Genomic DNA, 13,466 nt, shown 5'->3' with positions numbered 1-13,466 from the left:
AGATGAGAATTTCTTTGCTTCATATATATAGCTGCCTTCCTTTTCTGTTCTTTTCCCTTGTACAAATTGGCCTGAAAATTCAGGAAAATGCTGTAATATAAGTCATGGAATTATAGAATTCTAATATTTAAAGGCGTTCTGATGATCCTGTAGTCATGTCTTAATTTTCACATGAATGAACAGAGGATCAGATAAGTGATGTAACTAGCAAAGATCATCTGGTGAGTTTGCAGCAGAGCCAAGAGTAGTAGAATCCCAGGTCCCTGATTCTCAAGTCTAATGTTTCACTCAAGCTTTCAACTATGCCATTAGCCAACATCAGAATGGTATAATATAATCAATACATTTTTATATCCAGAGATTCTACATATTTTATTATCAGAGGTGTAAATAAGGCCCATGTAATCCTCAGATGTTGGAGTAGCTTTATTCTGCCTCAGACGTGTGTTTTTCAATAAACAGTAATTATAAGATTCCTTTTGAGATTTTTGTTTCATGACCAATAGTGTAAATTTGTATTAGCTTTTGAAATGCTTATGGCAAAAAGAATAAGAAGTTAAATGAAAACCAAATCATGGTATCTGCAAGAGAACTCACAACATTCTTCCAAATGAACTTTGTTATTATTTTTTCTCAGTAATAATTTTTTAGTAATTTAATTAGAATGACATTGAATAAGTAGATTAGTTAGGTAAAATTGTCCTTTAAAAAAATTACATTCGCTTTAGAACCCATAAATGATAAATCTTACTTTATTTATTTAGATCTGAGTTTATTTGTATAAAAGGTGTTTTATGTTTATGTTTATGTTCCTGTGTCTGTTTTGGCAGGTATATGCTCAGCTATTTTATACTGTCTAGGTATTTTAAATTGTCTAAAACAATATTGAATAATATTGCTGACATAATGTAGTTTCTCTATTTTTCACTTTTGATTAAATCTGTTTTAACTCTTTAACTTTGTTTAAGATCATGATTACTCTCTAGGTTTTTTTACATACTAAATTCTACACCTACCCTTTATTTTATTTTTGTGTGTATCTCTTATTTTTAAAAATGTTTCCTAAAAGCAACATACTGTTGAATTCTAATTTTTAATCTTCTGTTTGTTTTATGGGTAAATTCATCTCATTCACATTCAAGGTTATGATTACTTGTGTTTTCCTCACTACTCTTCTCATTCTTTTTACCCTATCCCTCCTCATTCCTCGCTTTTGCTTCTACTTGCTACTTTGCCCTCCAATTCCGTAACCTTCCCTCCTCTAAAAGTCCCTCCCTTATCCTTTCCTCACACCCTTTTCCCTTACCCTCATATTTCTTTCTGAATTTAGAAGACTTTTATGCCCTTCTAGATACGTATATGTTGTTCCCTCCTTAACCCATTCCTGATGAGAGTAAGGTTCTAGCACATCTCTTCCTCCCCCTCCTAGCTTCTCCTATTTCAGTTTTTCTTTTATGCCTCATTTTTATGAGATAATTACTGCTTTTTATCTTTCCCTACAGTTTTATTTTTTTAGAATCACCCCATCATATTCAGCTCAGCCCACACCTTTCTAACTACTTAAATAATGATGACAGCCATAAGAGTACTGCTAATATTTTTACATACATGAAGTAAGCAATTTCACCTTATTGAGTCCCTTATAACTGATTCTTAATGTTTACCTTTTATTTCTCCTGGATGCTGTATGTGTAATTTTCCCTTAAGTTCTGGGTTTTTTGTCACAAAAACCTGAAAGTTTTTGAGTTTGTTAAATATCCATTTTTTTTTCCATTCAGGATTATACTTAACTTTGCTGACTAAGTTACCCTTGGTCGTAATCCCAGTTCTTTTGCTTTACAGAGTATAGATGGTATTTGAGGATCTACCTTCAACATAGTAGCCTGCTAGGTCTTGTATAATCGTTACTGTAGGTCCATGATGTTTAATTTTTTTTTCTTCATGTTTCCAATATTTCCTTCCTAACCTTGGAGTTTTGCAGCTTGGCTCTGATATTCCTGTAAGTTTTCCTCCTGGAATCTCTTCCAAGTGATAATCAGGGGACCTTTTCTTTTTCCACTTTGACTTCTTGTTCTAGAACTTCAGGGCACCTGAATTTTCCTTGATAATTTATTGTAATATTGTATCAAGATTCTTTTTTTAAATTGTAACTTTCTGGTAGTCCAACTATTTGTATTATTTCTCCTTGACCTGTTCTCCAGATAGCTTGTTTATCTGATGAGGTGGTTCACTTTCTGTTATATTGTTTTCATTCTTTTGATTTTGTTCTATGGTTTCTTTGTGTCTTAGGATGTTGTTAGCTACTACCCCTTGCTCAATTCTAGTTTTCAAGGAATTATTTTCTTCCTTAAGTTTTTGATTCTCATTTCCAGTTTTTTGACTTTGTTTTCATAATTTTCTTGAATTGCTCTTATTTTTTTCTGTTTTTTTCCTCAGTCTCCCTTATTTGGTTTTTAAAGTTCTTTTCAAGTTTTTCCAAGAACCTTTTTTGTGCTGGGGACTACTTGGATCCTTTTTACTATTATTTTCTGAGGTCTCTTGAGGACCCCTGCAGTCACACTATCCCAGAGATGATCTTGCTCCCTGCAGTCCCTTTGGTGGCTGCAAGTTACAGCTGTCCTATCTGTCCTGGAAATAAAACCTGGGACTTCACTCTCCTACAGGGGGCCACAGCCAGCAGGGTCCCTGCCCCTTGCTACTACACTCACCAGGGGTGTACTAGCTTCTCCCCACAGCCATAGCTCCAGATGTGTCTAGTCAGCACAGCTGATTTTGCAGAGTTGGCCTGGAGCTGTTTGTACTTCACTCAGGCCTAACCTTGGTCCCTGGAGGTTAGGACTTTCTTGGGGTCTTCTCAGATTGTTTTAGGAGGGCAGCTGCTTTATGTCATGTTAATTTCTGCTGCTTTGAGGCGATGTTCTGTCTTTCTTTTTATGGAGGAAATTGGAGAGCTGAAATTGTTCTGACCTACTCTGCCATCTTCCCAGAATCCTCGTGAGGACCCATTTGTAATAAATAATGAATTTTGTGTAATTCTTGACAAGAGCTGATTATTGCTTTCCTTAAATGATAGTCTGAACAGAAAAATCTTCTCTTCTTCCCTGCTTCCCCTCAGCTCCCTGCCCAAGTGCAGGTTCTTTAGTGTACTGAAATGGTAAACTGAAGAGATCATATTTTTTATGTCTGACTAACATACAAAATTTTTGCAAGGGAGAAAAATTCCTCATCTTTGAATGTTAAGAATTATTTGTTGCCAGTGGGAGCTCTGTGTCATGTGCTTTCAAATTATACTGTATTACATGACCTAAAATACTGGCCTCAGTTCAGTCTTTTGCCTTGTGGTGTCAGAATAAGGGTCTTGTTTAGTCACTAAAATTTTTCATTATGTGCCATTGGGTAAGATCAAGCTTTGTGCTCTTTTTTATGAAATGTTCAGTCTTCATATACTCCCTCCTTCAGTATTGCATAATTTAAAGAGGCCACAGAATACCAAAATTGAAAGAGATAGCAATGGCTGTCATTCTGCATCTATATGAGAATTTCTTTTAAAATATTACCAATGAATAGTCACCTTCTCTTTGTTTAAAGCTCTTTAGCAAGAAGAATGCCTACATCATTCTCCTATTTCTGGATAGCTATAGTTGGTAAGAAGTTTTTTTCTATACATGTGTCCTAAATCTGCTTCTTTCCAGCTTCCGCCTAGTTCTGCCCTCTAGGGCCATGCTGGTGTATAGAAAGCTTGAGAAACAAAGGTATTATGGCAAAAATTGTGTATTTGTTTGTATCTCTATTTTAGTTTGAATGAATGGCTGTCATACTGAATGATAAAATTTATGGATATCTTCTCTTTAAATTAACAGTTAGTTCAGCAGTGGCCACCTATACAGAAATCCAGCGTGAACAAAATTGAGGAAGAGGAGGAGGGTGCTGGCATCAATTTGGAGAAAGCAAAGGAAAGACTGCAAGAAGAGGATAAATTTGACAAAGAAGAATACAGAAAGAAAATTAAAGCAAAGCATAGGGTAAACCCTGCATTTTATTTTTTTAAAATATATTTACAAATTTTGTTTTATTTCATCTTTATTCCAATATATGTTGCTTCACTTCACCTTCCCACAAGCACTCAGAACTATTCCTTTTAACAAAGAATAAGAAAGAGGGAAAAAAATAGCAGTGCAGTAAAACTAACACAAAACTGACAGTATAGGCAGTGTTTCATCTGCAGAGAAAGAAAGGGGATAAAATTTGTGCTATTCAGGGCCAAGTTTGGTCATTATAATGTCTCAGCATTCGGTTTTAGGTTTTTGTTCTTTGCATTTGCATTGTTTTACCATAAAGCCCTTCTTTTCTAATAAATATTAAGCGAAATTGACCTTGAGTCAGTTTCCCCACTCTTAATCTCAATTTTGTCATCAGTAAAAATGAGGGTATTGAAATAGTTATCCTATAAAGTTTCTCTGTCTCCAAATCTCTGGTTTTCTTATCCTCTGCATATACTTTAGTATTGATATGAACTTAGGAAAATTCACCAAGTCGTAGATGTAAGTTATCTCAGGTATTTTTGACATGGGTTGCTTAGATGACTCCAAATTTGATTGCACTAAAACCCACAGTGTCCTATGTAGTTCTTCTTAATAGACACATTTCTCAAAACATATTAAGCCTTTTCCCCCCTTCTTTAAAGAAATCCTAGTATGTATTATACACTTCTTCCCCATCTTAAACAGCCTGACCTGAATATAATTTGTATGGGAGGACTGATTACTTATCCCAGCACCTAAAATTGGTTTATTTTTAAAAATGAAGATTGGAGATGCTCCCTTGTTTGTTTTTTTATTGTAGTTGTATCCTTCTTATCTAGATGGAATAAAGCATGATTACTTCAAGTACATTGTATTTAGGCTCACGTCAGATGATTTTTTGGGGGGCCTCTTGTTCTCATGAATGTCCAATATAGATAAATGTAGGTTAATGCAGTAGCAGCATTTTTAAAAAGATAGTCATTGGTTATGACCTGGTAATCATTATTTATCACTTCAATAGTTTTGAAATCCCTGAATTTATCAGTATGACTACCCTTGAAAATTCATCACTCTGCAGTCAGTCTGATAATAATGAGCATTTCTTAAGATAGGTAGATTGATCATTCATTAATGAGCTTAGTCCAGTATTTAAATTCACATAAATGTATATACATGTGTGTGTATACATATATATATTATATATATTTAGATGTGTATATGTATGTGTGTATGTTATGTATTGTTTCTGGAAAATGCTAAATTGATATAAATCATAGCCAAAAAGGCCAACAAAATACTTGTCATTAAATCAAGAGAGACATTGAAAAGAGAAAACATTATCTTGCTCTTTTACAAAATTATGCTGTTAACTGCATCTGTAATTTTTTCCTGGTACCTTTGTTGTTTGTTACAACTCAAAAATGATGTGCATAGGGCTTTATATAGGTAGATCTCTTAGGAGGCAGATACAGGAGACCTGGAAATTGGTAATGAATGAATGCATTTGTTGATCTAGGGGAATGGTAGAAATGGATTCAAAGAAAGAGTTCAAAGAAATATGTAAATGGCAGTTTCTGTAAGGATTTATCAGGAAAAGCTTGGATGTGCCTTACATCAGGAAGATAAGACTTTGTCTTTCCACTTTACTCGGTGCTTCTCTTGACAACAGAATGTTATCATTGTAACAGTGATAATTATCAACACTTGTTATTTAATTAGTCAACAAACAAACCAGGCACTGTAGTAAGTACTGGGGACACAAATAGAGACAATAGATAGTCCTGGATCTCAAAGAGCTAAGGGTCTAAGGGGGGGGAGGGTGTTAGCATGCAAATGACTCTGTACAAGCAAGCTATATATAGGATATAAATAGAAAGTAATCAACCCTAGAATTAGGAGGAATCAGTAATGGTTTCCTGTAGAAAATGGAATTTTAGTTGGGACTTGGAAGAAAGGCAAGAGGTAAAGATGAATAAGGAGAGCATTCTATACATATAGGACAGCTGGTTAAAATGCTGAGATCGTTGAGAGATAGAATTTCTCGTTTGAGGAACAGCAAGGCGGGGTGAGTGTCCTTGAATTGCAGAGTATGTGGTGGGGATGTGGAAGTTGTTAAGACTGGAAAGGTTAGGGGGACAGGTTATGAATCACTTTGTATGCCAAACAGAGCATTTTATATTTAATCTTGGAAGTGATAGGGAGACATTGGAGTGACAGACCTGCACTTTAGGAAGATCATTGATTATTTAGGAAAATAAGCTAAGTGGAGGATGAACTGGATGGGGAAAGACTTGTGTCAGTGAGACCAACCTGCACACTATTGCAGCAGTCTAGTTATGAGGTGATAAGGTTCTGCATAGTGGTGTCAGAGGAGAGAAGGGGGCATATGTGAGATATGTTGTAGTTTATAACCTATCGTTTTACTTGAGATATAAGGAGTACTTTAAAAATGTACAGATATTGTACTTCATGGATATTACCAAGCAAATGCATGATTGGAAAAAAGAGATGGGCCAGTAAAGTGTAAAAAGAGTCAGGCATTGGTTAGTTTAGTTGAAGTATTAATCAGTCTCTGGGAATTGTTAAAGGCACTAGAACAATGGGTTTTTAACCCTGTTTTTGAAATTATAGGAAAGTAAAATGTTAATATGCCCTGATGTCTATGTAGTTTCAGATAGTACAGAATAGTATTTAAATCTTATACCAACAAGTTGATAACAAATAAGATACTCAAACATTTTACAGAAAATCAGTTCTTCTTTGCATAATCCCAGTGCCTGACTTTGTAAACTTTTAGATGAGCAGGCTACCCACTTCTGTAATCATTAGTGTATAGCTCCACCCACATTGTCCGTCTGCCGCTGCAGTGTCTCTGGTTTTCACTTATATACTGGTAATCTTAAAGTTCTCTCAGTTCTCTAGCTGAGAGAACTTGTACTTGTTTTATAATACTATCTTCTCTTTATTCCTCTACCCTCTAAAATGTTTGGCATGCATTGGAAACTAAATGTGAATTTATATTGTTTTGAAAACTTTTTGCAACATTCCTTAAAGTAATTAGAAATGCCCTGGATTTTCACAACAAAGCAAAAGAATCATAGCATTAAAATTGAAACTGATACAGACATAAGGTAAATGGAATTTTCAGCTCCCACATTAACTATTAAGTGACTCAGAGATTGGTCTGGCAACTACTTCAGAGTATTGCTTCCCAGAGAAGTCTTTGTGTGATCTTTGACTCCTGTTGACTTGGTTTCTGTTTAATAGACCAGCAGACCATTTGCTTTTCTAACGTAGCAATCCACATTCCTTTCATTTAAAATGTGATGCAGTTTCACGATGCCATTTTGATGAATTGGAAGCAAGTAGATATGGAATATAGCTTTGGGGATGGAAATGAATATAGAGAAATATACTATTAAATATAGTAAATAAATCGACCTGAAATATACTAATTGCATATTATTAGAGACTGGAAGCAATCTTCTCTCTTATTTTTTGTTAGTGTCAGGAATGTTAAAAGGGCTTTGGACTCTCAACAATTACTGTTTCAGCCACAGAACTCAAAACTATTATGTAATATTGTTCATGTGTTGAACTTGTCTCTTTTTTGGATGGCAGTGGTTAGGAGTTAGCAATGAAACTTGAGAACTATAATGATTTTCAGGATTTGTGTACACTTAATTTATATTTTCCTAGGATAATCCACATTATTAAAGTCATATGTAATGTTTGATGATAAGAAGGCTTTTTATTGTTCAGAAGTATTTCTGTCTGTCATATTGACTTGATTTTATGATGATTTTTCATCAAAGAAAATACCTTTTAAGGATCAAGTCAAAATGTGTAAAATATTTGGTCCAGTTATCTTGTAATTAAATTAGGTAGTAGTAGAGGAATTGAATCTTTGTGAAAAGTGAAATATTAGAATTTATATAAAGTATGCCTAATTCTAGCTTATTACTGTCTGTAGTCAAGGGAGTGGGGAGAGGTAATGAGATGGGGGGAGGGAGGGAGAGAGAGAGAGAGAGAAATTGAACTGTTATATTTTAAAAAAATGAATTTTGGCTTAGAAAGTTGTATCCCACTCTTTTCAGAGATCTTTGCAAAGTAGAAGAATAAGTTTTTGTTATAATTATTAACACTAAAAACATCTAATAAATTGAAATCCCATTTTTATGTAGAGTTTGTGCTCTTGAAATAAAACCCCCATGAAATTGAAATTATTTAATTCATAAATCACTATTTTAAAAAGTCCACTTTTAAAAGTATGCATAATTTATCAAGGGTGCTTCTTTTGACAACATAATTTCTCATATGTGTGTGGGATTGGACATTTTGTGTATAGGTAAAACTCATACTGTATGTGATACTTTACTGGAGCACAGAGTTTGAGTATTTCACAGTTTGTAGAGTCAGGCAACAGATTACCCAATAGTTTTCATTGCTCAAAGGTGCTGGCATCTCTCACCATCATGGATGGACAGTCAGATACTCAGAAATTATTGGAAGAGTTTCAGCTGATCTCGAGAATTTTAGAATTCATTAGTCAAGTTAAGATAGTTCTGTTTTTTCCTCTGTGAAGATAAAAATATTATAGGGGCACAGTATATTTTATTGTTTATTTGAAAAGGCTGACTGATACTTTCGTTTTCCTTATAAGAAACTGCTAGTTCCTTATTAATGATTTAATAAAGTCTTATTAAATTAACTGAGAAGTTTTGGGGAAGAAGGAACCATGGGAAGTTTGAGGAAAAATGGGGTTTGGAAGAAGAACTGTAGAGAGTGGGATAGCAAGTTGATAAGGGAGGTATTATATATATATATATATATATATATATATCAGCAGTGAGGGCCCAGATGAGGTTGTGTAGCATAAACATGTAGTGGTACCATTTAGAATGGTTGCATGATTTTCTCCATCTTCATTTAGAAGTGAATGAGGGAGTGATCCATGGTTTGAGGCTTGGTTGGGTGTAATCTGCAATGATAAGGGAAAGGGTGAGTGTGGGTGTGGGCTTGGGGAGGAAAGGTTAAGTATTCTAGAGAGGAAGACAGTATAGAATTGAACTGGTTTACCACTGTGTCAAGATGGAGAAAAGAGGAGGGAGTGGCTAGTTCAAGGAATATGGCATGGGAGAGATTTGATGAGTCAAGTGACTGGAGGTCTTGGTGCTGGTGAAGAGGTGGGTTTTATCAGGGAAGGCAGAGATAGAGGTGAAAAGCCAATAAATTGTGGTCAGATAAGGAGGTTTCAGAATTCTTAAAAATAGAGGTGGTACATTTGTGTGTGAGGGCAAAGGTATGTCCATCTTTGTGTGCGGTTGAAATAGGGTGGAGGAGTAGGTCGTGGGAAGTGAGTAGGTTGAGGAACTAAGTGATTGGTGTGTTTGAAGGAGAGTCATTATATATGTTGACATTCCCTTCTATGGGGACAGGAGATGGGGTGGAGAGAAAAATTGTAAGGCATTTACTCAACTCGCTGAGGACCTGGAGGTCTGTAGACAACAGATACCTGGATTTGATTGTTTGGTAGATATAAGTAGCATGAACCTCAGAGGAAGAGAAGTCCCTGGGAAGATGGAGGAAGACCCTAGAAGCAAGGATTTCAGTTTCTCCTGCCTTGACCAGTGAGCTGAGGAGAATAAGTGAAGGTGCAGCCAGTACTGAAAAGGGTGGGTAGAGAGGCTGTATCACTAGGTAGGAGCCAGGTTTCAGTAATAGCTAGTAGATAGAATTTGTGGAAGGAGTGGAATAGGAAAGGATTTAAGATAAAGGTAACTTGGTTGCCTATAGAACAGGCATTCCAGAGGGCAAGGTAGAAAGCCTCAAGGATCAGATATAGAACCTTGTGTTTGGCATTCAAAGCCCTTCATAACCTAGGCCTCTCCTACCTTTCTAGAAGTCTTCTCACACCTTACTCCTCACCTCACATTCTTTGATCCATTAACACTGGCATCAAAAAAAGATACTTTCTCTCCCTGTTCCAGGCTTTTTCTCTGCCTGTCTCACATGCCTAGAATGCTTTCCCACCTCATTTCTGCCTCCTAGCTTCCCTGATTTCCTTTAAGGCCCATCTGAAACTACCTTCTAGAGGAAGTCTTTCCCATCCCTCTTAATTCTAATGCCTTCCCTCTTAGTTATTTCCTATTTGTCCGTATACAACCTGTTTGCACGTATTTCTTTGCTTGTTCTCTCCCTCATGAGATTAATATTTCCTTGAGGACAAGGATGATCTTTTGCCTCTTTCTGTGTCCCCAGTGCTTAGCACAGTGTAAACAGATAATAAATATTTACTGACTGCCTTTTATTTGATAGTTGGTTGATAAATTCTTGTTGAGTAAGTGATTTTCTGTTTCATGTGGGTTGAAGTGGCTTTGGGAAGCAAGGCCATGTAAGTCCTGTTTTGTAAGGAAGTTGTGGTTGACATCAGAGAGGATGGCAATAAAGTGTTACCTTTAGGAGAAAATCAGGTTTTAATTGGTGTCAGGAGGTAGGAGGAAGTGGGAGAAATGTAAGAGTAGTCAGTTTAGAATGGAACTTAGTTTATTACTCAGATGGATGTGCCATAGGGTTATAGGCAATGGGCGAACTGACAGGACATTGGAAGTAAGATGAAGTTGTGTCACTTATGTAATATTTATAACATTTTTATATTATCTTAAGGTTGAAAAGAACTTTACATATGGTATCTTTTTGTATCCTCATAACAGCTCTAACACATTGAGTCTGTGAATCTAGTGAAATGTTATTATTTTCCCCATTTTATAGATTGAAAAACTGAGGCTGACAAAAATTAAATGGCTTGTCCAGGGTCACATAACCTCTGAGGTAGAATTTGAATTCAGATCTTTCTGGCTCCATGTCAGGCATTACATCCATCCCCCAGCTATGAGATTAGAATAGAAGCAAGGTAGCTGGGTAAAAGAAAATTTGCTTGATCAGGGGTTTTGAATGACAGCTGTTAGGGAATTAGAAGAGAAAGTGTTAAATTGGAATGCTATAAATTAGCCATAAGGCTGCTATAGTTCCACATAGGAAGATGCTTTTAGATGTGATCCCAAGATTCTGAATGTCACCTTGGGGAAGCCTATTAACAATTCTTAGTCTTGACTGCACCTCAGCTAGGGGAGATTTTTTCCAGTAAAAAGAGAAAACTTGTTGCCCTGCCTAATTGCTTTGTTGTCTCTGCTTTAATTGTGAACTTAAAAAAAGAATATTAGGATAATACCTCTTAAATAAGTTTCAGAGGCTGGTACTGGTAGTACAGGTCTATCAGTTCCAAAGAAGTCCTTAAGTTTTGAGGTGACATTAGATATAGTAAGCAATACTAGAAAACTCTAAAGCTCTGGAAACATGCAAGTCTACATCACGATCTCCAGGAAATGTCTCTAATTTAATCTGCTTTTCCTCAAGCAGTAACCTTCAAAATAATTTTTTAAAAATTATCACTGTTTTGTTGTAAAATTTTCTGTTTTTTTTCTCCCCAGAGATTAGCATTGCAACAGATTGTCTTTAATATTTATTTATTGCAAATGATACAGTGTTTTAATATTGTCACTTTTTTCCTTGAATTAACAAGGCAATCACTGTTATTTCTATGGAAAATTTATAGTCTAAATTCTGAACCTAGTGACTTACAGGTTTTTGGAACGTAATCCAATCTTCCTGTTGAAGAGGGTTGAATGAATATTTTCATATTGTGAGTTATTTGTTTTTGTAAAATATAAAAAGAGACAGTTTTTCTTCATTTCTCAGATCCTAGTTATAACCAATACCCACAATGTACATGGCAGTGCTGCACCTGAAAATAGTTCCTTTTAACATTTCATTCACTGTTTTCCTACAATTACTGATAAACACAGTGCCTTTTACATAATGGTGGAATTGTCTTAGCTACCACATTAAACAGATCTTGAACTTGGGTCTTATGAAGTTAAGGACTAAAGCCACTTGAGTTTCATATATGCCAACTTTCAAATCATCATTTCTTTATGAGCATTGAACCATATGACTGAGTCTAAAGTTATTGCATCTATAAGTTGAATTTGTTGAATACATACAACCCTCTTTATTTTAAAATTTTCTTGATACATTTTTAGAGTCAGCATAGTATAATGTGTAGAAAGCAGGATCTGAAGCGAGGAAGACCTGAGTTCAAATCCTGCATCTGACACATACTGTCTGTGTGACCCTGGACAAGTCATTCAATCATTGAGTGTTCTAGGCTACTATAGCTATGGCTGTAGCTAAGATCTGAGAAATAAAAGTAAGATCTGAGGAGAACTTTCATTTAAATTTTACAAAACTAATAGTTTGTAGTATAAAATTAGTTACTCAACTTCCCTTCAATAGTGAGATTGGATTGTATTCCAAAAATTAAGTTTTGTGTGATAATAATAAACAAAATAGCTAACATTTGCATAATGTCTGCTATATCCCAGGCACTGTGCTAAGCACTTTACAATTATTATCTCATCTGATCTTTACAACAATCCTGGAGAGTAGGTGCTATCATTATCTGTATTTTATCTCCAGATAAGGAAACTGAGGCGAACAGGGATAGCTTACTCAGGGTCACAAAGCTAGTAAGTATCTGAGGCTGTATAGGAACTCAAGTCATCCTGAGTCCAGGCTGAATTCTGTATCCACTACCAAAAGGGCTTTTTTTACTTTGGTTTTTAAATTTCATTTCTCACTTTACTGTCTTTTACGTTGAGCCCTTGTAATAAAGAAAAACAGTGAAGCAAAACTGACAAAATTATTATATCAGACTCTCTGCTTCTAGGAATCATCTCTCTTTCTGTCTTCTCAGGACCAAATGCACAACTTTTACAGAAAAGACAAAAGTCTTTGCAAAAGGGTTTGTTCAAACAGATGTGGAAAATAACATATTTAGTCACTGTCACATCATAAGATAGGAAATATCATTGGGGTTCTCAACTTTTTTTTTGTCATGGCTCTCTGGTGAAAGCTCAGGTTTTTAAATGCATAAAATGATAGAATTACAAAGGAAACCAATTAATCCAAACATTTAAAAAAGTTGTAGCTGAAAAAACATGAGAAAGGGACCAAAAGATGATGAGTCACTTTAGTTTTCTTTTTGATACATAGCTTTGTAGTGGGGAGTGCCAAATTCTGAGATAAACATGATTAGCGTGATTAGCATAGGCAAGATTATTATGTAGATTTCTTTTTTTCATATGCCATATCAAAGAAAACTTCATTTTACAGCAGAATTAAAATTAGCATGTTTATTGTAGTGATATATGAGACAAATTTACATCCTCAGATAAATTATTCATTAAGCAACTACTTTTCTGAATAAAATAACCTTTATTGTTAAATTTTCTGTCCAAAGGATTTCTATTATGTTTTTCATGAATGATATATATCTTTTTTCTTGATTTTATTTTTTTATTTAAATATTTAATTGATTTATTT

General features: G+C 35.1%; 1 protein-coding gene across 1 annotated transcript in view; it reads left to right on the top strand.

The window, feature by feature from the left end:
* Positions 1-13,466, top strand: part of DDX10 (DEAD-box helicase 10) — a 323,965-nt gene that overhangs the window by 204,003 nt on the left and 106,496 nt on the right. Inside the window, exon 15 of the mRNA XM_072611177.1 lies at positions 3,861-4,022. Coding sequence (XP_072467278.1) covers positions 3,861-4,022 — 162 coding nt within the window. The remainder of the gene's footprint in view (positions 1-3,860; positions 4,023-13,466) is intronic.

The sequence above is a fragment of the Notamacropus eugenii genome, chromosome 5 (assembly GCF_028372415.1).
Source record: "Notamacropus eugenii isolate mMacEug1 chromosome 5, mMacEug1.pri_v2, whole genome shotgun sequence".
In the NCBI taxonomy this organism is placed as follows: domain Eukaryota; kingdom Metazoa; phylum Chordata; class Mammalia; order Diprotodontia; family Macropodidae; genus Notamacropus; species Notamacropus eugenii.
Note: the sequence above shows the minus strand (reverse complement) of the source record. Positions and strands in the feature narration are given on the sequence as shown.